Source organism: Marmota monax, unplaced genomic scaffold (assembly GCF_021218885.2).
Source record: "Marmota monax isolate L192 unplaced genomic scaffold, Marmota_monax_Labrador192_F-V1.1 WCK01_AAM20220418_F8-fsc00132, whole genome shotgun sequence".
NCBI lineage: Eukaryota > Metazoa > Chordata > Mammalia > Rodentia > Sciuridae > Marmota > Marmota monax.
The window spans coordinates 3,881,462-3,909,443 of NW_026695199.1; the positions used below are offsets into that span (position 1 = coordinate 3,881,462).

The 27,982-nt window shown below is 31.4% G+C and overlaps 1 protein-coding gene across 3 annotated transcripts in view; it reads right to left on the reverse strand.

Annotated features, from left to right (window-relative positions):
* Positions 1 to 27,982, reverse strand: part of Uba6 (ubiquitin like modifier activating enzyme 6) — an 87,500-nt gene that overhangs the window by 39,719 nt on the left and 19,799 nt on the right. For all 3 annotated transcript variants that reach the window (XM_046428709.2, XM_046428710.2, XM_046428708.1), the window contains exons 3-13: positions 24,911 to 25,005; positions 24,200 to 24,228; positions 20,350 to 20,444; positions 19,625 to 19,736; positions 13,565 to 13,645; positions 10,224 to 10,346; positions 8,721 to 8,844; positions 6,381 to 6,484; positions 4,908 to 4,970; positions 4,113 to 4,189; positions 1,849 to 1,915 (exon numbers count right to left, since the gene is read on the reverse strand). In XM_046428709.2, coding sequence (XP_046284665.1) covers positions 1,849 to 1,915; positions 4,113 to 4,189; positions 4,908 to 4,970; positions 6,381 to 6,484; positions 8,721 to 8,844; positions 10,224 to 10,346; positions 13,565 to 13,645; positions 19,625 to 19,736; positions 20,350 to 20,444; positions 24,200 to 24,228; positions 24,911 to 25,005 — 970 coding nt within the window. The remainder of the gene's footprint in view (positions 1 to 1,848; positions 1,916 to 4,112; positions 4,190 to 4,907; positions 4,971 to 6,380; positions 6,485 to 8,720; positions 8,845 to 10,223; positions 10,347 to 13,564; positions 13,646 to 19,624; positions 19,737 to 20,349; positions 20,445 to 24,199; positions 24,229 to 24,910; positions 25,006 to 27,982) is intronic.

The following is a 27,982-nucleotide window of genomic DNA, read 5'->3' on the forward strand; positions in this document are numbered from 1 at the left end:
TCAATTCACAATAGCTAAGCTATGGAACCAACCTAGGTGCCCTTCAACAGATAAATGGATAAAGAAAATGTGGCATATATACACAATGGAATATTAACTCAACCATAAAGAAAAATGGTTTTTTGGCACTTACTAGTAAATGGATGAATCTGGAAACTATCATGCTAAGTGAAATAAGCGAATCCCAAAAAAACCAAAGGCTGAATGTTCTCTTTGATATGTGGATGCTAATACACAACAAGGAAGAGAAGGGAAGAATAGAAAGTTCAGTGGATTAGTCAAAAGGGGAATGAAAGAAAATAAAGGAGGGTGGGAATAGGAAAGACAATAGAATAAATAGGACATAATTTTCCTATGTTCATCTATGAATATATGACCAGTGAAACTCCATATCATGTACAACCACAAGAATGAGATCCAAAGTTATAAATAATATGTCAAAATACACTCTACTGTTACGTATTTCTAAAAAGAATTACAAATAAAAGTTCTGAGACAAAAATAAAATGCTATGTACTAATACCATTCCATTGAGACATTCTAGAAAAGGCAAAAACAACAGTGGTCACCAGGGTTTGGCTGCAGGCTTCAGAGATTATCATAAAGAGGCGTAAGGGAACATTTTGGCCTGATGGGAATGTTTTACATCTTGGCAGTGGTGGATATGATACTTTGAATTCATGGTGTACACTAAATTAGTTGTGTGAAGAATTTTGTTTACACCTAAAATGGGTGAAATTTACCTTATATAAATTGTACCAGCCAGATAAATTCTTATCATATTCCCTTTCATCACAGACTTCAATAATCTATTTCTTTTTTTTATTTTTAAAAACTTTTGAAACAATCTATTTATAATAATCTATTTCTAAACTTTCATATATTTTTTTTCTACAACCACTACATATGTAATGAATGGTCTCTAATTTATGGCTGGTGATTCATTACCTGTGGTATATTTATTTTTTCTTTTTTAAAATTACATAACAGATAAAAGCTTCCTATGTTAAGCTCTTCACTTCCCATTCATTTTTATAAAATGAGAAAAAATATTTTCAAATAATTACATGAATATTGCTATGTTGATAGTTGCTAAAGTGTTTGGCAGGCAGGCACTAGCATCATAAAATGAAAATACCATTTTCTAGGTTATATGTTCAAGTCCAAATGTGATATGCAAAATACAATTATGAGATTTGTATGTATCACATATAAAAGAGACGGTATATAGAAAAGTTCATAATTTTATAGTGAGTTTGAGCAGGTTAACAAATTGAGCAAATCAGAAAAGAATGATAAATAATGTAAACAGCATTAATGTAACAACAGCAGCAACAAATAGTAATAGTCTAAGTAAAAATTTTACAAAATCACATCATTTATGTTTATAAAATAATCAATAATACTGACAACAATCTTATGAGGTAGGTCAATCCTATTTTATAGGCTTAAAAGATAAAGTAGAAAAAAATAAAAAGATTACCCAGTGTCACAGAATCCATAAGCAACCAAGGTGGGATCTGGAGGAAAGAGTAATTTGTGTGTGTGTGTGTGTTGCGGAGGAGTGGGGTTATTGGGGATTTAACCCAGAAGTGCTCTACCACTGAGTTTTAACCTCAAAACTTTTTAATTTTTATTTTGAGACAAAGTCTTGATAAGTTAATAAGGTTGGCCTCCAACTTTTTATATTCCTCCTGCCTCAGCCTCTTGTATTCCTCCTACCTCAGCCTTCTGAGTAGTTAATATTACAGGTATGTGCTGTCCTGCCTAGTTTAGAAAAATGTTAATATATACAACATCTACATGTTACAAACAAATCTTTTAACAACCAGAACTTTGAATATTTACCTTCTCTTCCAAGGTTTCACTTATAGATGTTGCTAGTTTCAACAGCTCTTCTGAATCTTGTTGGCATCTACAATTCATAAAGGTACCTCAATGTCAATTTCCCATTGACATAAACAGAAGCTCATATTCAAAACTAAAATATGAGATATTTATATATGGATGTGGATTTTTTTTTTTATAAAAACGTATGTCCAGCATATTATGAATCAGAATCCTTAAATCAGAGAAATCATTCAGCATTTGTTTTTTGGGGATTGGCTAACTTCTCTTAGCATTATATTCTCCAGCTCCATCCATCCATTTACCTGCAAATGCCATGATTTTATTCTCTTTTAATGCTGTATATATACCACAGTTTCTTTATCCATTAATCTACTGAAGGGCATCTAGGTTGGTTCACAGTTTAGCTGTTGTGAATTGTGCTGCTATAAACATTGATGTGGCTGTGTTCCTACAGTATGCTGTTTTTAAGTCCTTGGGTATAGACTGAGGAGTGGGAGAGCTTGGTCAAATGGTGGTTTCAACCCCAGTTTTATAAGGATTCTCTACACTGCTTTCCATATTGGCTACACCAATTTGCAGCAATTTATGAGCGTGCCTTTCCCCACACATTCTTGCCAAGACTATTGTTGTTTGTATTCTTAATAGCTGCCACTCTGAAATGAGTCAGATGAAATCTTATAGTAGTTTTGATTTGCATTTCTCTGGGGATGAGAGGATTAAATGAACTCTAGATAGGGCAAAGGGTAAAAGGGGAGGGAGAAGAGGAAAGGGGACATAGGGACAGGAAAGATGGTGGAATGTGATGGTCATCATTACCCTAAGTACATGTATGAAGATAAGAAGGATGTGACTCTACTTTGTATATTCAACCAGAGACATGATAAGAAGGATGTGACTCTGTATACAACCAGACATGAAAAATTGTGCTGTACATGTGTAACATGAATTGTAATGCATTCTGTTGTCATATATAACAAATTAAAATAAAAAAACCCCATATATCCAAAGTTCTTAAAATCAGCATACTACAGTGATGCAGCCACATCAATGTGTAAAGCAGCTAGACTCACAATAGCTAACCTACGGAATCAAACTAGGTGCCCTTCAACAGATAAATGGATAAAGAAAATGTGGCATATATACACAGTAGCATATTACTCAGCCATAAAGAAAAATGACCCCATGGCATTTGCTAGTAAATGGATGAATCTGGAGACTATTATGCTAAGTGAAATAAATGAATCCCCAAAACCAAAGGCTGAGTATTCTCTTTGACAGGTGTATGCTAACACACAATGAGGAGGGGGAGGGAAGAACAGAGAAGTTCAGTGAATTAGACAAAGGGGAATGAAAAGGAACGGGGATAGGAGCAGGAAAGACAGTAGAATAAGCTGGACAGTTTTCCTATGTACATATACGAATACATGACCAGTGAAACTCCACATCATGTATCACCACAAAAATGGGATCCTAATTAAAGTAAATTATACCCCATGCATGTATAATATGTCAAAATATACTTTACTATTATATCTAAAAAGAGCAAGTTTAAAAAATCCTGCAGCACTTAAAAAAAATGAAATAGGCATACTGTAAAGATACAGACATATCAATGTTTATAGCAGCACAGTTCACAATAGCCAAGTTATGTAACCAGACCACATGCCTCTCAAGAGACAGATAAAGAAAATGTGGTATACATAGACAACGGCATTTTACCCTGCCATAAAGAATGAAATGATGACATCTGTTGACAAATTAATGGAACATCATGCTAACTGAAATAAACCGGGCCCAGAAAGTCAAGGGTCAAATGTTTCCTCTCATATGTGGAGGAATGAGAAAAGGGAGGAACGGTGGAATGAAACTGATCAAACTATACTATGTATATATGAATATACTACAATGAAGAATGAGGAATTCTGCCAACAGAATTAAAGATTCTGGTTTACAAATAAATGAATTACTTCAAAGCCATGATCACCTAACATTATATAAATAAGATTTAGTTTTAAATAAAAAAAGCAAAATCCTTTTGTAATAGTACTTCTAACGTAAGAAAGAAAAAAGTATGACTAGCTCAGTTTTTTTTTTAAGTTATAACTTTTAAAGCCTTCAAAAAGTCATAATAAATGTTTATATAGGTCACTGTATTTATTGCTTTTGCAATTACCAGGGGCTTTCTTTAAAAAACACTAATTTTTGAGATCCTTTTTTATATAAAAGAAAATAGTTCTTTTAAAACAACAACAAAAAGTTACCCAATATTTGGCTTGCGGTTGTAGTTGTCCTGAAACTGGTCCAATGCAAGCATAGCTGTGTGAATCTGTAAAGGTGCCTATTTAAAAACATTAAAAATTGGCTTCACTTATTAAATGCACAGTATGTGTCAGACACTAGGCTAAATGCTTTTAAAATATTATTTAATTTTAATCCCCATGAGATACACTATTCATACTGATCATGACCAGAGAAGTAAAATGACTTGACCTCAAGGCAATAAAGGTATTTTTCAAGGAATCTCTCCAAGGTGGAATAATTAGTGATTATCAGGCTATTCATATGAAACTTAAGAGCAATATTAATTGAACAACAGTAATAAAACTTTTGTGTAAGTTCATCTAATCTTTTTTCTTTATCAACAATTACAAATTTGCAAACTGTTTCTTCCTTCCTTATCACAAATACATCTGTTACAAAATTATATCCAGTGATTTAAAAAAATATATGCCTAAGTTTGTTTGCTCTTATATAAACTCTACATGGTTAATAAAATCTTAATAAAATCAATTTGTATAAGTTATTGAAATCATTTTATAATCAAAGCTAACAAATCCTATCAAGTAAAACTTTAATCATTCTAACATTTTTTTCCATGATACAAATTCCTGTTATAAATTCTTCAACTTCAGATATATGAGTATAATTAATTAGTTAATTAAGAAAACCTGAGGGCAAGAAATATACATGGTTACTCCATTTTAACTTTATCATCACTTACCAATTCCCATCCCCCACTCTGTTGCCTCTTTCAAACCTGAAAAGTGTGTATTTACCTCAGGTTTGCTAAAATCCGCAATAAGGCACTTTGGATGTTTTATCTGCTTCTCCAATGGTTCCTAACAGGAAAAAAATTTATTATTTCACAGCAAGTGAGTGATTACTTGACAAAATACACTGTTACATGTCAGTGCAATAGACATAACAATGAATCTTTCCCAAAGGTCTAAAATAATAATGTAAAGAAGTTTGTCTTAATTGAAATATAAAATATCTACTATTCTCCCTATAACCACACTGCAAACAACTGCTCTACATAGTAAACTTAAGAACTAACAAGAACATCTTTATACTCTAAAAACTTTATTGTTATTTATAAAAACAGATATTGTTAAGCACACTTCACATGTCTGACAAGACCAGAATAGATATTCTAAGACAAAACCTTTGTGGATTAAAAAACCATCAAGGTAAAACAAATAAAAACCTGAAAGACAATTACCCCCAAATACCCACCCAATCTGAACTTACTTGAGGCACAAACTATTCAGTTAAAAATTGGGGACAGAGCAAGAAAGAAGTATATAGGGGCAGATGTGACTAGCTATAATATTTTATTATTTTAGTTTTGCCTTGAACAAGCCTTGAGGAGTACTATTACTGTTAACAGTTCTGGTGTGGGGGAAGACAATGAAGTTAAAACCCGAGATCTTGCAATAAAACTTCCCCAAATTCCAAGTAACATCATCAAAAAACCAACCAATCAGAGATGTGTTAGACAGATTACATGGAGAAGTAGCCTAAAGACTTAAGCAGCAGGAGATCTCTTAATTTTAGGACTATAGGTCTCTATATTCTATTTAGCAACTTACATTTTCATGTCAGGTAATTATTTTATATTTCCAATATACACATTGTTTTTTCTTTAAGCATTAAAATTCAATAGAATTTTTACTTTAAATTAAATTTGAATTAACAAGTATAACAAAGAAATATTTCTTAAAAAAATAAACTAATAAAGCAAAACAACCTTTGATATATCTTTTGAAAATATGTATGTTTTATCTCTTAGGAATTATATAGATAGATTTATATAGATTTTTTGATATCAGTTTGTTTCTTATATTAATCCTATTTTCCTCAAAGTGGGTACAAGTTAAACAAAAATTATACAGTGTTTTTGACATCAGTTTGTTTCTTAGATTGATTCCATTTTCCTCAAAGTGAGTACAAAGTAAAAGAAAACAAAATTAATTCAGCTTTTAAATTAACTGTTTGGTTAACTGAGTATTACATTTTTCTCTTAAGTTATTATTTTTATAGAAGGAGATATATATATATATATATATATATATTTATTTATTTTAGTCGAAGGTGAACACAATGCCTTTATTTTATTTTTATGTGGTGCTGAGGAATTGAACCCAGTGCTTCATGCATGCTAGTCGAGCTCTCCACCACTGAACCACAACCCCAGCCCCAAGAAAAAAATATTTTTGAAGCAAAAAAAAAAAAAAAGAATTACTTACAAAGCAAAATGTTTTAGGAGTTTTAACTTGTACAGCTATGCCTCCATGTAAATATGGTTCCAGTTCTGTAGTATCACCAATACTAAAAGAAAATGGTGATACCACTAGAAGAAAAAATAAATAAATAAAACCATTATACAGGAATATAAATACTGATATTTGAAGACTTATTTTTATAAAAAAATTAATTCTAATTTATAAAATTAAGAGATTCCAGTATAGATATTTTTTATAGGGTAGGGGAACATGAGGAGCTATAGAGTATTTTTTCCAATGTGATCTTTAAGACTTAAAAAAAAAAAAAAATCAAGAAAACTCAGAGGAAAAAAACAAAGAGAGAAATAAGAGGTACTCATTATTAACATTAAAATACATTATAAAGTTTCAATAATATATTGATACTGATCAATCATACAGTAGGTTCTGGCTTATGAAGAGACAAATGGAACAGATCAGAGAATTCTGAACAGACTTAAGTACATCAATAGACACAATAAAGGCAAATAAAAATTGCATCTCAAACCAATGAAGTTAAAATTATGCAATATAGGAAAAGATATTGAATCTCATTCATAATACAAAAAATATAAATTAATATTTTGCTCTGGTAATATTTTCATTCATAACACTAAATATTACATAGTCACAAAAGAAAAAAATTTAGAAAAAAGTTTGTCTGCAAAGACTGATGTGAAGAGATCATGAAGACATTTTGTTTAATGGTAAGTCAAAGGGCAGCGCTACATGTAATATGCTGCCTTCTGTGTAAAAAAGCAAAAGGAAACCATAGAAGGATACACAATAAACTAAGAACAGTAGTTATTTGTGGTGAACAGGTGAGAACAAAGGAGGTGTGTACTTTTGTATGTAAATGTATTATTTCAGTTACTTAACGTTTTTCACAAAACAGAAAATTACTGCAATAACTAAGCAATAAACATTTTAAAAAGCTTCATAAATAACAGCTTTATTTAAATATCCCTCATTGTAAGAGAAATTTTTGATATAAAATGTAGATTTTCTTTGTCTCCATTCTTTGCTATCCGATTGCTTCTTCATATGTAGGCAGTCTCAAGAATCTGACTACAATCCACTAAGGCATGGACTCCAAAATAACAAATGATAATCCCAAAGGATTAGTCAATTTTCACAAAAATAGATAATTAATACTGGTGATCTGAATCTGTATTTAAGATGTTGTAACTGAGAAACAAATTCAAACAGTTGTTACCAAAGATGTTTAAATATAGATACAAAGATCTATACAGAGTTTGTAACAAGGACTCATTTTTTTTCTAAGAGATATATTATAGTCGTTAAGAAAAAAAGGCAATACTAATAGTCTACATACCAATCACATAATTATATTTTCAAACATATCAGGACAAAATCAACTCACTCTTCCCTGAATTGGGGTAAACATGCCATTCAGTTGAATTACAGCTGAGTTACAGTTCAGTTGAGGTTGTCTAGAGCTGTCTTTTACTCTTTTAGGAGGAAAACCACAAACTACATAAATTAATGTTGGCATAATTTCATTATCTCAACTTTAAATGGCCCTTATGATGCTTGATAATATTTCCATTTGTTAAAATGATTATTCTCCTCAAAACTGTGGCCTTAGCACCTTCCCTCTAATTTGGGCAATAATCTCACATAGACCCAGAAAAAAAAATGAGTACGACTTCTTGTCAATTAACTTTCAAACTTGCTTGCAGTCATAACCATTCATCCCTTCTCTTTTAGCCACTGAACAATAACATATATCCAACCAATATCTAGTTATCTTCACTTGAATACTTCACTCGACAAGCCTAAACTACTTATTATCTTCTGTCCCAAACCTACTCTCTTCTTCTTTCTTGTACTCCTTACATGAATGTTATCCAATTAGGATATTTGCTCAACTACCATGATAACAAAATGTTTCTTTTTAAATGTTTTAAGATTCTTGGAATTTTAATTCTCATTGCTAGCCCTATCAAAGCACATTTCAATTAGTTGTGTTCTATCTTGGATCTGAGACTTTTACTGTTTAACTCTGTTTGGAACGTTCTTTTTCAGTACCTTCTGAAGTCATTGCAACCTTCAGGTTTTTATCAGGTTACCCTATCCTCACTGTTGCTATCCTCCAACCAGGCAAGGTTTGGAGTTCTAAGAATGTCTGTACTTTCTTAATATCATCACTGTTTACTTGAACTGAATGTTTTATGCTCAAGACCTATGAATCAGATTTGTATCAGTTGACATTATGTTCCCAACACTGAGCATAGTATCTGAATTATAAAGGTGCTGAATAATGAATAATTATAAATGAGTCAATAAAACACATCACCTTACCAGTTATTTGTTGTGTAGATCCATTTAAACCTGTCATTCCATTAACTTCTCGAAATGTTAGAAGCTGTCCTGTCTCAAGTTTGTGGGGATGATTTTCAAGGCAAGTGACAATGCCAGGATTAGCCTAAAAATTAGAGTTATCTATTAAAAATCAAGTTCACATATTCTTTTAGTATAAATTCCAAAACTCACAGAAAAATGACAATGTTATCATAAAATCCTCAAACCCAAATTCGAAGCCATTCTTTCACATTAAGTGAAAGCAAGCCTTTAAAGAACTGTCACAAATAAATGATCAGCTTAGTACTTTTTAAAATGAATGTTGAAATATAATTTCAAGTTTAGGGGAGACATTTAGAGATTCCAAAGACTTTGGATATTTCAAAGATTTGAGGATTCTTTTGATTTGTAAAACATAAAAAAACTAGGTGTTAAAAATTAAGAGTCTAACACTGGCTATCTTAACATATGGGAGGTGTATAGACACTTTAAAATAACAAACCACTCTAAGCAGGGATATACAAAATGATTTTTCAATTAATTTTTCTTAAAAAAGGTGTGAGAAAGGAATCATACTAAGTTTAAAAATAAAACATGAAGTCAGAAACACAACTATTGTTTCATGGTATATTATTCCTTTGTAATTGGCTGCTTTGGGTTTTAATGTATAATAACTACAAACAGCACAAATAAATTACTTTGGTTAAAAGAAGTGAGTATTAGAAAGGAATTAATTCTACATTCTTTTAGGAAACAACAAATTAAGATTACATGATATCAAGGAAGTGTGGTTCTAATTTACTTTTTTTTTTTTTTTTTTTTTTTTTTAAAGAAATTTTTAATATTTATGTTTTAGTTTTCGGTGGGCACAACATCTTTGTTTGTATGTGGTGCTGAGGATCGAACCCGGGCCGCAAGCGTGCCAGGTGAGCGCGCTACCGCTTGAGCCACATCCCCAGTCCCTAATTTACTTTTGACTCACAGGTTAATCAATTCTTAAATTGTTCTCCATTCTAAATATTGTTTTAGAATGTAATGGATTAGAAAAGTCTTTCTCTACCTTTTCCTATACATGCAGTGTTGGACCAGGTGACTTATGATATAGTCCATCCATGATGTGACAAAGTAAAAAGCTTAGTAAATAATGAATCACAATTATTCGGTATAGAACAAAACTGAAACTAAACTTTATAATATGCAAATGTTCTATCAAGTGGAAAATAATGATGGAGTACATCTAGACACTATTAAAATTAATATTCCAATTTCAAGTTAGTTTTAATATAACAATCAAGAAATATTTCCTAATAATTTTAAAATATCATAAATATTTTAAATAATTCCTAATTAACAAAATATTTCCTAATAATTTTAAAATATCATAAATGGAAATATTCATTTATTCTGCTTATTAGAATATTGTGTTAATATTTCCTTTTTAAAAGAAGCATTCACATCCACTTTAAAAAATTTTGTTTAAAAAGTTCCTTAATATAATCATACTTGCGTTATATTTGAAATGAAAATTTCTTTTGGTTCTTCTCCAGTAGTATCTGAAACTTCAAATTCCTCACCAAAATCACAAAACAACCGTGACCAAATTCCATGTACATCTGCACTGATGAACTGTTAAATGGCAAAAATAAGTTTTTTAATTTATGTGAAGGAGAAAAACACCTCAAACCTAAACTCTTTCATAAAAAAAATTACATTTATAGTTAAATATATTCTTTGGAAAATAAAATGAATCATGAGTAGAATAAACTGTATATAGATCAGGTTAAGAATCAAGAAATTTGGTCATCTGGTGAATGGATTATTTGGTATAACAAAGTTAGAAGAACAATAAGTATATATCACCATTTTTTATTTTATGATTTTTAAATGACAAAAATTATGTCCTCATAAAATTCGAGCACAATATATAATAGTTATTTGATTTAATGGCCCGGGAATGAATATTTTAGCAAAAAAAGAAATGAGTATACATTCACTAAAAGCAGTAAAATGAATGAAAAATAGAACAGAATGAAAAGCTAACAGTCTAAAAAAAAAAGGATGAGGAACTAAAAGTGAAAAAACAAAGTTGTGAAATTAAAAATCAGATTCTTTAACAAAATCTGAAGTATTTTATTAAAAGCAATGTTCTTAAAAAATGCATTGTTTCTATGTCAAGAATTTGTAAAGAAATTATTTTTGTGCTGAAAACTACTTTTAGAGCTATTGTTAAAAAATAACAAATACTTGTTCTGTAGCATATCTAACCCAGCATAAAATAGTTTTCTAACAAAAACAAAATACAGTGATATTTGGGTATATCTCATAAAAATAGTAATTCCTATTTTTCAAAGTATGAGATGGCTATTAAAGTATGTGCCGCTTGATCATGTGTTGTCTTTATTGATTAAAATGGGTATATACAGTTTTTGTTGTTCTTTTATTGAGACATAAAGCTGGGCAGAAATTTATACGCAGCTGCTGTTGCTGCTTCTTTTTAATTTAATTTTTATTTTTTTAAGTTTAAAAGCTGAAAACTCCAGGACAATTTATGTATTTTTTTTCCCAAAACAATTCTGAAATATAGATATGTGTAATAGTTACATAAACAAAGATTTTAGTTTATAATCTAATGTAATTACTTAGTAAAAATTCTGTTCCCTGTTGTAAGTTTACAGATTATCCTGATTGACTTTTTTTTTTTTTTTAAACATTTATTTATCAGTTATTGGCGGACACAACATCTTTGTTTTGTACGTGGTGCTGAGGATCGAACCCGGGCCGCACGCATGCCAGGCGAGCGCGCTACCGCTTGAGCCACATCCCCAGCCCCTGATTGACTTTTAAATTGTGAACTAGAGCACAAATTTCCCACAGAGAGAACAAATATACTATGAAAATACCCAAACTGAAAATTTTTTTAGCATACTTATACTATACAGAATGATTTTGGCTTAATGCTGTTCTTAAAGTAACAGTTTTTTTTTTTCTTCCAAAGAAAACAGTAACCTCCAAAACAAAGTAGAGTTAGTTGTGTGTATTCAATTACAGGAGAAGGATTATGATTTTTCTTTCTTCCCAGTGTTACCACCAAGCACCTAATTATGCTAGACCAAAAAAACCCAAAACAAAACAAAACAAAACAAAACAAAACAAAAACTAGGAGCCATTCTTGCTTACTCTTTAAAAACTAACAACCAGTCATTCACAAGTTCTATCAGCCTTTCTTTCTTTTTTCTTTTTTGGTGCTGGGGATGAACCCATGGTCTTGAGCATGAGAGGCAAGCACTCTACCAACTGACCTATAACCCCAGCCCCTCAGCTTTTTTTTTTTTCTTTTTTAAAAAACTGCACAAGTTATATCAGCCTTTAAAAAAAAAAAAATTACCTCAAACTCAACAATTTCTCATTTTCTCTATTTTTACTTCATTTTTCATCTGGGACACCAGCATCTTTCATTTAGACTACTGCAATAATTCCTAACTGGTCTGTCTGCCCCTATGCTACTCTTATAATCCAATAGTTCTCTTTCTTTGGGATCACTTTCATAATTACCTCATACTCTTAAAAATTATTAAAAGCTCAAAGGGCTTTTGTTTATGTGAGTTATACCTATTGTTATTTAAAAGAAAGCTAGGGAAGTAGGACAGCTAGATCAATGGCACAGTGCTTTCCTAGCCAAGTGTGAAGCCCTGGATACTGTAAAAAATAAATAAAATAAATAAAAAAATAAAAGGGATTAAAACAGAAAAAATTAAAATACAAAAACAGACAATTTCCACAAAGTGTCAGAGGACTGACATCAAAACACATCATATAGATGCTGGAAAAATCCACTGTACCCCGTTAAGAGTGAAAAAGTAATATTATGAAATATTATGTAACATTATGAAAACAATTTGAGAAGAACTCCTGAAAAGGCTTCAGAAACTATGCTAAGACCACACTTTGGAAACCACTGCTGCAGTCTACTCTCCACACAACAAGCTAAAGTGATCTTTTAAAAATGTAAGTCATATCAATGTTTAAGGGGCTTAAAATTCAAATATCCTCAAAGATCCCATAAACTATGGCCCTCTACCTACTTTTCTACACCTAATACACTAGTTTGTTTATTCCTACCATCCTTTTTTCTTTTTTCTAACTGCATTTTAATGATCTTGGCTTGCCTCTTGTTGCTCAAACACTCTAAGTTAATTTTTAAACTTGCAGGTTTTTATACATTCCTCTGCTTCGAATGTTCTTTTCCAGATCTTTAAATAGCTGATTCTTTCTCAGGGTTCTAGTCAAATGTCATCAGCCCAAAGAGAACTTCCTTGACTTTCTAATCTAACAGAAATGGCACTGGGTATTCTCTCAACCTCATACAGATACTGCTTTTATTCTTTGCCCAGATTTTTTTTTCTTTGCTTATTTATTATACATCTTCCTTAGCAGATGGCAAGTTTCATGAATAAGAAAATCTGTGTTCTGTTCACTAATGTTTTTCTAGGGCCCAGAACTGCACGGGGCACATAGATGTTCAATGAATATTTGATGAATGAAATAATGCACCTCTTGAAAACCATCATTATATCATATTTAAAACTGGATGATATATTTACTGTTTATCAACCTTTCCATTCCTAATCTTAACTCTCCCTTAATTTTGGCAATTTGTCTATAAACCAAACTTAGATCCCTGTTTTAAAAACAGGAAATGAATATACCAAAATTAAACAGAGAAATCTTATGTGATTGTCCTCATGGAAAAAGAGCTTCTTTGTAACTCAATGAATAGCTACAAATTTTAATAGTAAAAGTGTTCCTCTTTTGATTAATTGCATATCATTATGAAATAAGAATACCTTAATTGGAGGGTAATGAGAACGGCAATACTCATTGATCTTCTTCTGCAATGTAAGTTTCATCTCAGTCACCACCACACACTGTTGACAATAAAAAAAATTACAGACTACAAAATGAATAATTCTTTTAGTAAAGTACAATTTCTTAAAAGTTAGAAGCACATTAGTTTGAAATGCTATCCTTGTTAAAAAATTATTACCCTATTGTATTCCGCTCTAAGGTTATTACCTTCAGAGACACAAAATATTATAAGTAAAAACATATGCAGGGGAAATCTACCATTAAATTCAATTACTATTAGAGACTTCACTATTAGAAGAAAACCTAATATCCTATGTGGTATCTGTGCACTGTCCAAGTGGTTGGAGCATTGTTTTACCTGTTACTACCATGAAAATACCAATCTAGCTATCAGAATACTACTTTCATGCAAACTAAAAGCCTCTTATAATTTAAAGACACATATTAGCTGGTGTAACTTTCGTTTACTTCTGAAATTCAACAGACTCAAAAAATAAACTTTTTAATGACAATATTATTAGTGAAATCACTCAATCCTATAGCAAACAACAATTTTCAATGCGTACTTAATCTTTTATGTTTAATTCTGCTAAAATTAGATGGTTTTAAAATCAGATTTTATTATAATTACTTTAGATTCAAAGAGGTCAAATACTTCCTCCTTAAGGTCATTTGTCTGTGTAGTAGTAAAGAACAAGATTCTCAGTCCCCTTGTGTTTCCTCTCTGCTGGTCTGAGTGAATTGGATGTTAGTTTTTACTAGCAATATTCAAGTATTGATTTAGTTTTATTTACCTATGCCAGAATATAGTATGCTACCTGTAATGAGATATTTGGAAAGTCATAATCTTGATGTTATATGTGGGTATGCCATAAATGTTAAGAGTTTAACTTGGGGCCATATCTCTGGATTATATATACCAACTAAAAACCTGAGGGATAAGGGAGTTCAAGGGAAAAGACTTATCTACTGCATGTTATAAAACAGCAGATTTCCTAACTTCAGTGTTTTCTCTTAAAGCAATGCACTACGTGCACAGGCATCCATTGAGCCCTTTGTGTTACACTAGTGGGATTGGAGGGTGGCGATGATGGTGATAAAATAAAACCTAATTTCCACATTTAAAAAAATTTGTTAGTTTTGATTAATGTGTATTACTTAACATGTACGAATTAAGGGGGTTCAGTGTGATATGTTAATACATGCATATATAGGTGTGCACCGACCAAATTCAGCCTCCCTTTATCTACCTCCTTCTCACTTCCCAAACTAATCACCATTGTATATTCAGTCCACTTTTTTTTTAAATTTCCATGACAGAAAATTTGGTACTTGTCTTTTTATGTCTAGCTTATGTCACTTAGAATGATGTCCTCAAATTCCATCCATTTTGCTGCAAATAACAGTATTTCATTCTTTTTTATGGCTCAAAAACATTTGTATATATCTGTGAAATTTTCTTTACCTAAGCATATGTAAAAGGGCACCTATGTTAATTCCATGTTTTCATAATTGTGAACTGTGCTGCAGTAACAATGGGTGTGCAGACATATCTTTGGTATGATTTAATTTACTCTAGATATATATACCCAGAAGTAGGAATGTTAGATCATCTGGTAGATCTATTTTCAGCTTTTAAAAGAACCTCCATACTGCTTCCCATAATGGTTTCACTAGTCTACAGTCCCGTCAACAGTTTATGAGAATGTCTTTATTTTCCACATCCTTGCCATTTTTGGTTTTCTGATAACAGTTGTTTTAATTGGGGTGAGATATTTCATTTTAGTTTTGATTTGCACTTCCCTGATGGCTAATGATAGTGATCACTTTTCATATATTTATATTTTTTGTTATTTCATTTCTTTTGAAAAATGTCTATTCAGATCATTTGCCCATTTTCTAGTTGGGTTACGTGTTTTTACATTAGGTTTTTTGAGTTCCTTAGGTACCATGGCTCCTTTGGCCAATGGGTAGTTGGCAAATATTTCCTCTCATTCTGTAGGTTAGATCTTCACTGTTTTTTCTTTTACTGTGTAGAAGATTTTACTTTGATGTAATGCCGTATTTTTTTTTATTTGTCCTTTTACAGTCACAGCCAGAAAATCATTGCCTACACCAATGTCTTAAACTGTTTTCCCTATTTTTTTTCTAGTAGAATCATAGCTTCAGCTCTTACATTCAGGGCTTTTATAAATTTTGAGTTGATTTTACTATAGGGTGAGAGATAGGGGTCAAGTTTCAGTCTTTTATATGTGAATGTCCAGTTTTCCTAGCACCATTTGAGAGACTGGCTTGTTTCTGATGTATGATTTTAGTGCTTTTGTTGAGAATTAGTTGGCTGTGGATGTGCAGGTTTATTTCTAGGATCTCTATTCTGTTTCACTGTTGTTCATCTGTTTTTATGCCCCTACCATGGGGTTGTTACTATGCTTCTGTGGTTGTCTTGAAAGCAGGTATTTTGATATCTCCAGTATTTTCTTTTCTTTGTTCTTTTTGTTTAAAACTATTTTGGCTATCTACTTCTATATAAATTTTAGAATTGCTTTTGTCTAATTTTGAAAAGAGTATCACTGGTATTTTGATGATAATTGCACCGAATCTATATATTACTTTGGTAGTAATAACATTTAAGTAACATTAATTTTTTCAATACAAAAACACAAGAGGAGGGGCTGGGGTTATGGCTCAGTGGCTGAGTGCTTGCCTAGCATGCATGAGGCATTGGGTTCGATCCTCAGCATCACATAAAAAAATAAAATTATATATATATATTAAAAAAAAGAACAAAAGAGGGCTCTCCATTTTTTGTGTGTTTTAATTTTTTATCAGCATTTTGTAATTTTCATTGTAGAGGTCTTTTACTTCCTCAGTTAAATTTATTTCTAGATGTTGTTATTTATAGCTATTGTGAATGGGACTGCTTTCATGATATCTTTCTCAGCAATCTCATTATTATTGTATAAAAATGCTATTGATTTTTATATGTTGATTTTGTATTCTGCAACATTACTAAATTTGCTCATTGGTTCTAATAGCCTTTTGTTTGTTTGTTTGAACTTTAGGTTTTTCTATGTATAGTATCACTGCCAATAGGAATATTTTTACTTTCTGATTTCCTATTTTTATGTCCTCTATTTCTTTCTCATGCCTAAATGCTCTCATTAAAACTTCCAGTACTTTATTAAATAAGAATGGTAAGAATGGACACCTTTATCTTGCTCTAGATCCTAGATGGGACACTTTCAACTCTTCCTCATTCATTATGATGGCTGTAGGAATCATTTTTGTCTTTACAATGTTGAGTTATGATCGTTCTATACCTATTTGTTCAGGGGTTTTATTTTGAAGGGGTGTTAAATTTTATCAAATGATTTTTCTTTTCTTTTTAATTTTTTGTGGTACTAGGATTGAACGCAGGGCTTTGTGCATACTAGGCAAATGCTTTATCATTGAAGTGTATCCCTAACCCTTTTCATTTTGACACAGGATATAGCTCATTTGCCCAGGCTGGCCTGGAATTTATAATCCTCCTGCCTCAGCCTCCTGAGTAGCTGGGATTACAGCATGTGCTACCACACCAAGCACAAATACTTTTTCTGTGTCTAAGGGATGGTTAATGGATGATTTTTATTCTTCATTCTGTTCTTATTACATTTATTGGTTTGTGTATATTGGAACTCTTTGTGACCATGAGATAAATAAACCTGATCATGGTAAATTATCTTTTGATGTGCTGTTAGATCTGATTTGTTAGAATTGTGTTAAGAATTTTTGCATTATTGATTAGTGACAACATTGGTCTATATGTGTGTGTGTGTGTATTTTTTGTTTGTTTGTTTGTTTGTTGTGTCCTTGTCTGGTTTTAGTAATGGGATAATCCTGCTCTTGTAGAATGATTATGTAAGGATTCCCTCCTTTTCAATCCTTTGGAATAGATTGAGAAGAACTGGAATTAGGTATTCTTAAAAAAAAAAAAAAAAAAAAATCTAGCAGTGAAACTGTCTGGTCCTATAGTTTTCTTTCTTGGAAGACTTAATTATTGCTTCAATATCACTATTTGTCATTGATCTGTTTGGGTTTTCATTCTTTGCATTTTTGTGGTGTAAGTCGTAATATCTCCTTTTTTTAAAATCTGTAACTATTTATTTGGTCTTATTAGCCTGAAAGTAAGACAAAATCTAACACAAAAATCAATACATATTGAATCTGAGGATCTGTATTTTATCAATACTGAAAAAGACTTAGCCATAATTTCCTTGAGTATTGTTTTTCTTAATACTTTCTTTCTAGAAATCCAATCTCAAAAATTAAAGCTTTCCATTCAAGCTCTCATTTCTTTTATTACTCATATCTTCTCTTATTTCTATATACTGTAGCCTCAATTTCCTCAGAGCTATTATTCAATTATCTAATATCTGTGTACCCACTGCTTAATCTATCAACTAATTTCTAATTTTTATGACTACATTTTCATTTCTACATTTTCTACTTAATTCTTTACCACATCTGTCTGATCTTTTCTGATACTGTCTCATTTTTATATTAAATATTTACTCCCTTCTTTTAAGATTTATTCAGTTTGAAAACTATATTTACAGTTTTTTCCAACAATTCTTTTTTCTGAAATACTTAGAGAGGTTTAACTCTAATTTGTTCTATCCATCAACTCTTGATCAATTGAACTGCTTTTTATTATCTTGTTGTTTTAGATTGTTAATTCCTCAAAGGGGCTTTAAATATTAGAATGCAAAGTGGCCTGACGGAGTACATTATCTAAATTTGTTTAGCTTCTGTCTGGCATTCTAGGGTATAGTCAAAATAGTACTACTACTTTGGTTTTTTACATTAAATCTTTAGCTTAGGAATTTCTGGACCACAAAGATTATTATACTGATTTCTAAACCTGTGTGGGTATAGGCCTATGGTTACAAATTTCTAGGGAAGACCTTTGTTTTTTCATCAAGAGCTCAAGAAAAATCAGACAAGTTTACTGTTCTGATAGGCAAGGAGAAACTATTATCTGTCCTTTCACTAAGGTTGTAGGTCTCTGAGATTTCAGTTCCATGAAGAGAAGGAGTTGGGTCTCAATTCCATTTCTCTATCTCATGTAGATCTAAATCTGCACCTCATATTTTCTCTCACCATTAATTCCTAAGAACAAGTATTGCAACAAGTAGCTCTGTCCCTGAGAGTGACCAACAGTGTGTTTACCTGGCCTCTAATCACTTACTTTATTTTCTGGTTAGGTAATCATTTAAATGAAAGTATGTTAGTAATTCTTGGGTGGAATTCTAGGTGTCAGAAGAATAGATTTTAAGTTATTTGGTCCAGAACATAAGTCTATATACTGATCTTTAAACAAGAAATGACAAAATTTAATCAAAGAAAAACAAAACAAAAAACAAACAAAAAACTAAAAAAACAAGGTCAACCTAGGTACTTTTAGAATATCCAATATTCTACAAAATTTTAGTACATAAGGAAGATTGAATTATTGATCCATGTTTACTCCACTCTAACTGTAATGTTTCTTTATGGCTCCTTAGGAAGAAAATAGTGTACTTTCTTGCGTCTTAAATTTGACCTTGACAATGTGACTTATTTGGACAATGAAATGTTCTTGAGAGGTTGGCTTGCCTTTTGTTTTTCTGTTAATAACATGAGAACATGAATGGTGTGGTCTCCTGGTCCAAGAAGAGATATATTAAGATACTCAGACTCTGAAGTTCAAGCTAAGTTTAGTGTACACAGCAGAACCCCTAAATGACGTGCAGATAAGAAATAACTGCATGCTGGTATAAATGAATTTCAGTAGTTTTTATGCACATTACTATTAAAATAGCCGAATAAATTTCTGTGTCATCAGTTCTTAAGTCCTCTCTTAAAAAATGAAATATCTAATAAGTATTACTCCAATAATTCTAATGTGAATTTTTCTTGTTTTGCTCAATACACTAACAACAGTCATGCTATATTAGTACTTGATGATATGCCTGGGAATCAGTCAATAACATTTAATACAAAATTGGTTTACTAACCTGGTATCTATGTAAGAAGGAGAGATTTGTGGATTCATTGAGAGGTACGGAAGATAATGTGACGTGAACATATGGATTTAGTTCTGCAATACGATAAAGTATAGCTTCAGCCCTAAAAAAATAATTAACCATCTTTCATTCAATCTCTTAAAGTTGGACACTTAATGACATCATAAGAACTTAATATGTTATGAAATTTTAATTGAAACAATAAATTATACAATAAAAAAACTAATTTATGTTTCATAAAACTATATAATCTTAAAAATATATTGTCATAATTCATAGAAAGCCAAATAATCTCAAAGTGTACACTTATGGTTCTAAATTCCATGTCCTAGAAGTCTAAATGATTCAATAATACTAAAGATATGGCTCAATAATCCCAAAGAAATTATTTTCTAGATAGCAATGACTATATAAGAACCTTGATAATATAAATAATTAGATGGACAAATACCTTTATTTTATTTATTTTTATGTGGTGCTGAGGATTGAACCCAGTGCCTCACACATGCAAGGTAAGTGCTCTACCACTGAGATACAGCCCCAGCCCAATATAAATAATTAAATAAGCATACGATAGTACTTACTTAACTATGGTACTGTAAATTTATGGTAATGACTGAACTGGTGCTCCAGACACAGAAAATATTCTATTTAACTAAATATTCTATTTAGTTAAAAATTCTAAAAACTATGATAAGACATCAAAATATCTTTACCTGTTTCTCCCATTCACAACATCATCTTCGCAGAGAAAGAAGTTGGTTCCTAGATCCCATGCCTGGCATTTTTCTGTATCATGGATTGTAAGTGCCTTCAGAAAAGAGGAAAGTATCTGTTGAAATCTAAAATAGGACAAGGATACTCAACTTTCTCTAATATTATTTACACTATACTTTCTATATTTTTATGCATAAATGCAACAAAAATAATTTCAGGCATAAAAATCAAAAAGGATACAAAGCTAGATCTATATGCAGATGATATATGATTATGTAACATCTAGAAACCCCAATACACTGGTAGAAAAAAATTAAACATTTAAGAGAATTTAAATTTATCAAATAAGTACCTTAAAAAACCTCAATGTATAAAAATTCAAAAAATTCTTACAAACATTTTAAAATATGCCATGTTCCAAGTCATAAAAGTAATTCACAAGCTAGAAAAACAATATTTGCAATCCATATAAGGTCCTTTCAAATCTTACAGGAAAAAAGGGCAAGATTAATTTGTAAGAAATATGTAAAGATGCTTGGCAATACTCAGGAAAGAAATACCTTTTCTCACTCATTAGACTGGCATAATAAGTCCAAAAGTTTGACAACATGCTGTACTAATGAGGGTGAGGGAATCAACCACTCACATAATTACTGATGGGGATGTGAAGTGACTCAACTTCAATGGAAAGAAATTTAGCAATTTCTTTCAAGAAGACAAATGCATTTATCCCTTGACATACTAATTCCACTTCTAGGACTATCCAAAAGACACTCAGGGAAACATACAAAATGACATATGTACAAGGGTATTAAATGTAGCACTATTAAAAAAGAAATAATCAAAATGTCCAAGTTTTCCAATATGGAAAATTTCATATATGTGATATATCCACATATGTATATCCATGCAACTATAAATTTAGAAAATCAGGATATGCCACTAAATGATAAAAAAGGAAGATGAAGAGAAAAGCAACTCACTTAAGAAAGACAGAAAGCGATAAATACACATACACATATATAGATACACATGTATGTTTATACACATTTGCTTATATTAAAAAACAAATGAAGAAAATATCAAAGAAAGGGCATAATATAATAAGTGAATAAAGGAACAGGGTTAAGAAAAGATACTGAAAATATATTGCTTTGTAAATATGACTTTGAAATCAAATATGTCACATAACAGCACAATTAAATTAAAAGCAAATCCTAAAAATCCAAAGCAAAATAAATAAATGAACCAAACTGTTAATATAAATATTTAGTCATTTGCCTAATTACCCAGAGGAATTAAAGTGTCTTAAGAAATCCATTAATTTGTCTGTCAAATTCAAGTAGGATTTAAAGAAAAAAAAAAAACCCTTGAACCGTTGTTGATAACATATTTTATTAATAATATTGAAATTGGTATTCTGAAACTATGTCTCATATATATGAACACCTGCAAGTAAATAGGTTAATTTCACTAGGAACTAAGACTCTACGTACAGTAAGATAAAAAAGCTTAAAATATAAAATCAAAGTAGTAATATCCAACAATCCTAAATGTGAATTAAAAATTTTAGTAATCCCTTATAATCCTAAACTTGAAAATCAGAAATTTTGGTGCTTATTAGACCATTAGAATTGTCTAATTCTATCTACCCAAAAGACTTTATAAGTGACAAACACTACTGGAGTTGTATCAAAAGAACTTAAAAAGTTGCAAAGAATTCCGATAACCAAAGATGGAACAATTTTAGCATCAATGAAAATAATCTCTATGTGGATCAAAACACATTAAGTATGCTTAAATCCTTGCATTTATCACGACATATTCATACACACATACATATTGAGTTCACAGGTCTCTTTTGGGATAGGAACCCACTATATATTTTGTGTGTGTGTGTGTGTGTGTGTGTGTGTGTGTGGCGGGGGGGTTGGTACCAGAGACTGAACCCAAGTGTTTAATCACTAAGCTACATCCCTTCCCCTTTTTCTTTTAAATTTTGAGACAGGGTCTTGCTAAGTTGTTAAGGCTGGCTTAAAACTTTTGATCCTGACTCAGCCTCCAGAGTTCCTGAGATTACAGGCATGAACCATCTGGCTGGCTGAATCCACAGATTTATAAAGCTGGCAATTAAAGAAGGAAAATTCAAGTATTATCTTGCCTTTCATATATGTATGATCTTAAATAAGAAAGGAATGGAAAATTTTCTTTCTAAAATATTAATGCAGCTAATAAATGAGAATATAACTGAGATCCCTAATGAAACAATGGATCTAGGCAATGATCACTAATGGCTAATAATCATCATGAAAAGAGGGACAACAGGATATTATTGACTCCTGATGGGAGAACACAATATTACCTATAAAATATTCTTGCTAAAGAATCAAATCAGGGCTGAGGTTGTGGCTCAGTGGCAGAGTGCTTACCTTGCACATGTGAGGTGAGGCACTGGGTTTAATCCTCAGCACCACATAAAAATAAACAAAATAAAGATATTTTAAAAAGTTAAGGTATTAAAAAAAGAATCAAATCTTTTTTTTTTTTTTTTTTGGGGGGGGGGTGTTGTGCTGAGGATTGAACACAAGGCCTTGTGCATGCAAAGGCAAGCACTCTACCAACTGAGCTATATCCCCAGCCCAAGAATCAAATCTGATTCTGATTCTCTGCACATAACTACCGGTTTACAGGAAATGCAGGAATAAGGGAATATGTTACCAGTGACTAGTTTCTTAGACAAATAAATTCTAAGATAAAATTAAATCCAGGAAGAAAAATCCTCAGATTAAAATAAAACAAGTTCAATATATAAATTTTATTTGAATCCCTATGAGAACCAAAAAAGCCTTAAAAAAAGATATAAGAAAACTACTAAAATCTGAACTCAAGATAACTTATGATTATGCTAAACAGACTTTAAAGATGACCCCAATGCTTCCAATTTCCTATATATATATCTATGTCTTTGGGTAAGCCCTTCCTCTTGAGTATGGTCTGCACTTACTCCTAATATTAGGTTATAAAAGACTATAACTTGATTTGTTAGCACAATCCCTTTCTTATCCTTACTTACACTGATGAAGCAAGCAACCACAGTATGAGCTGCCCTATGGAGAATATGACAAAGCAATAAACTAAGGATGACCTCTGGCCAAGAGCCAGCAAGGAACTGAGGTCCTCAGTCCAATAATCTAACCCATGAAGACCCAAATGCTGCCAAAAAGAAGAGCAAGCTTGAAGCAGATCCTCCACTAGCTAGCTTCAAGATGACTACAATTCCTACTAAAACCTTAATGGAAGCATTATAAGAGATCTTCACATAAAGGAACCAGTTAATTCATGCTTGAATCCTTACCCACAGAAACTGGAGATAAGAAATGTTTAAGTTATCCAATTTGTGGGTAAATGATTTCATAGCAACAGGTAAGTAATATAAACAATATTTAGAATTTGTTACATTTTTAGGTGTGAAAATGGTATTGTATTAATATTTACAAAAGGTACCTCACTAAAGTGTTCAAGAATGATATATAAAATACTATGTCTAAGATTTCCACTAAAATAATTTGGCAGTTGCAGACTGTCAGAAATAAGAAGGAAATAGATGGATATGTGTCTCTGAATTGGTAAATGAAGCTATGTGATATGTACATAAGTTTTAATAAACTATTCTATTTTACAACATTTTTGAAATTTCCTGTTTGTTTATAAAGGACAGGTGTATAAAAACAATTTTTCTATTAAACAAAGGCACAATAAGTCAAAGTATACACAATACTACCTTTATAAGTGAACAAAAACAAAATCGTAAGCATATTTTTTCTTACTAAAGGACATACATTCACTTACCTTAATCCCTGCAAGAACAAGATTCTTTGCTATAAAGAGAAAAGAAATAGTTTAAAGAACTTTTTTTTGGTAATTATACAAGAAATATATGTCCCTTGCAAAAAAAAGTTAGAAAATACAGATTAACAAAAAAGAAACAAATACAATTTTGAATAATCATTCCACCCAGAGGCAACCACTTTTAAAATTTTACTATATTCTTACAAACATGTTTTTATGAATATATATAAATGGATATGGCAATTAATCATTAATAGATATTAACATCACAAAAATTGAAGCAAAGAGAGTCATTACTGGTTCCTTGTGAAAGTACATAACAATGTCATGAAATAATCTTGCCAAAAGAAATAAAAATTGAATTCAAGGTGGGCGTGGTAGCACATGCCTGTAATCCAAGCGGCTTAGGAGGCTGAGGCAGGAGGATGGTGAGTTCAAAGCCAGCCTTAGCAATAGCAAGGCACTAAGCAACTCATTGAGACCCTATTTCTAAATAAAATACAAAATAGGGCTGGGGATATGGCTCAGTGGTTGAGTGCCACTGAGTTCAATCCCAAGTACCAAAAAAAAAAAAAAAGTATTCAATCAAGCTTGTGGATCTAATTTCCTTATGGAATGTATAAGAAAGAATAATAGAATGAATTAAATTCTTTAAAATAAACTTATGTTGGTCAAAAGTATTACATAAAATTATAATAAAATATTGCTTACCAATTTCCAAACCAAGACCACCCATACCACTTAAGAAAACATGGGACTTGGCCATCTTCTGCATTGCTGTGTCCCCAAGAACATATCTCTGTCGACTACGTAAAGCACAATGAAAAAAAGATTAACGTTTTAAAATTACATATCCCTTAAAGTTGTTTGCAAACTAACAGCCAGGAGAATGCCCAAAACTATAGAATGAAGAATAGCTAAGTATGGTATTTTAAAATAATTAAATATTGCAGTGAAATAGATAAAGAAATTCAATAAATTGTCAATGTAGATTTTTTTTGAAATATCATTGCATTTACTGATATGAATAAATCCCATAAATTTCATTCAAAGAAACAAGACACACAATAAGACATTCAAAGCAATCTCATTTATATAAAAAGCTGAAAAACAAGCAAAATGTAAGTATATTGTTTAGGGTTACATGAACAATATAACATGGGTTAATAACCCAGAGTGTATTTTTAAATATTAAACTTGATGGGGAATTTTTTAGCTATATTTTGTATTGACTTCTAGCTTAAATGGACTATGAACATATATCACAATCTGATATATTCACATTTTAAAATCTGAGCATGTATTTGATCAATTTAAGATATGTTGCATGTATTCCTGAAAAGAATGTATACTTTACAGCTGTTTAAGACACAATGTTCTTATCATGCTGTTCTAGTAGCTCAATGGTAGAACACTTGTCTAGCATGTACTGGGGCCTACACTCAAATCCCTAGCACTGAAAAAAAAATTTAAATTAAAAAAAAAACAAACAATTATGGCATTTGTAAATGGATGGAACTAGAGAACACTGTGCTAAGTTAAATATGCCAATCCCAAAGAACCAAAGGCTGAATGTTTTCTCTGATCCGTGGATGCTAATTCATAATAAGGGGGTGGGTGGCTAGGGAAGAATAGAGGTCCTTTGGATTAGACAGAGTGAAAGGAGGAGGAGGGTATAGGAGTAGGAAGAATAATAGAATGAATCAGACATTATTACTCTATGTGCATATATGATTACACGACCAGTGTAATTCAACATCATGCACAACCATAAGAATGAGAAGTTATACTCCATTTATGTATGGTGTGTCAAAATGCATTTTGTCATGTATGACTACTCAGAACAAATAAAAAACAAACAAACAAACAAACAAAAACACACCACAACGTTATCTATATGTGCATTAGGTTTCTTTTAATAATCAGGTTGATAAAATTATCTATACTGGTTCTGGTTTTTCTTCTCAATCAGCAAAAGCAACATTTCAAAAAACTCGTATTACAGTTGTTAACAGTATCTACATGCCTTGTATTTAACCATCTAAATAGTGACTGGTATATAATAGCAGTAGCTAACACTTAAGTTTTTATTATGCACCATCACCATCATGCAAAACAACAGAAAAACTTAAGCACGGAGAGGTTAAATAACATAAGAAGTGAAGGTAAAATTTAACTGAGGTAGTGAAGACTTAGCATTTACTCTTACTCTCTATGCCACAATATATGTATATTGAGGAAAAAAATAATCCTAGAAAATTTATAATGGGGGGAGGTACCAAACCCAACAACAATTAGTTTCTCTAACCTAATTCTTGCCTGTACTTATTCCTACTCCCCAGGACAGCCATCGTGAATTTATTTTTATTTATTTTTTCCTAATATTTGCGATCTTTATCTCTAAATGACATGCTTATACTTTTATTTCTTGATCCCCCTCCCATTTTATACGTTACCTATTAACTTCCTAAGAAAGATGAATAATCTTTCTAATGTACAAATCTTAACTAATCCTTCTTTTACTCTAAAAATCCTAATGGTTTCCTATTTCCCTTACTGTAAAAGTCCAAATTCTTTAAAATTTGTCATAAGGCCACTCATAATCTAGTTCTTGCTTAGCTTTCCAATCTTATCTCTCGTCACCCTTTGTGGAACTCCATGTTCCTGTGTAATATAAAGATTCTTAGTTCTCCAAATGTGGTATGTTCCTTTGGTTGTAGAATATTCCTTTCCCCTAATATTCTAGGCCTGACTAGTTTCTATTCATCCTTAAAGTCTCAGCTTATACTTTACTTTCCTATATTATGATTCCTTTAATCCTATCCTTTCTCAATACAATGATAGACCACTGTTTATGTGCATCTGTAACACCTTATTACAGTGTATTCATTATTTGTCTGTTTTTCTAGGTGATACATGGATTCAAGGCAGGGTCTTTGCCTTATTTGTCACTGCTTCCTCAGTGATGAATAAGGTCCTGTCACGTTGTGACACAAAAAAACAATTTGCTAATTTAATGAAAGAAATGAACTGGCTGGTACACAAGAACAACACTTCTATGTTCTCAAAGACTGAATCCTCTTTTCTACGTTTACAGTCACAAGAACTATGCTTAAAGTATTTTCCATCTTAGTCTTGCCTTTAAAATAAAATTTAAAATAAAATAAATTTTAAAATAAAATAATAACCATGTGAATGTAGTTATAAATGACAAAAACATGCAGATTAAAAAAAAAAAAAACAACCCAGAACCCCAAATAATCCAATCAATAAATGGCAAAGAAACTGAAAAGGTACTTCACAGAAGAAGAAATATAAAAAGTTACAAATATACGAAAAAATGTTCAATATCTCTAGCAATCAGAGAAATGCAAATTAAAACCACACTGAGATTCCATCTCATTCCAGTCAGAATTGCAATTATCAAGAATACAAGTAACAATAAGTGTTGGCGAGGATGTGGGCAAAAAGGGTACACCCGTACAGTGTGGTGGGAATGCAAACTGGTGCAACTACTCTAGAAAGCAGAATGGAGGTTTCTCAAAAAATTAGGAATGAAACCATTCAACCCAGTTATTTAACTCCTTGGTATTTATCCAAAGAAGTTAAAATCAGCATACTACACAGTGATGCAGCCACATCAACATTTATAGCAGCTCAACTCATAACAGCTAAGCTGTAGAACCAACCTAGGTGCCACTCAACTGATGACTGGATAAAGAAATTGTATATATACACAATGAGTATTACTCAGCCATAGGAAGAAATGATTGTATTACTTTC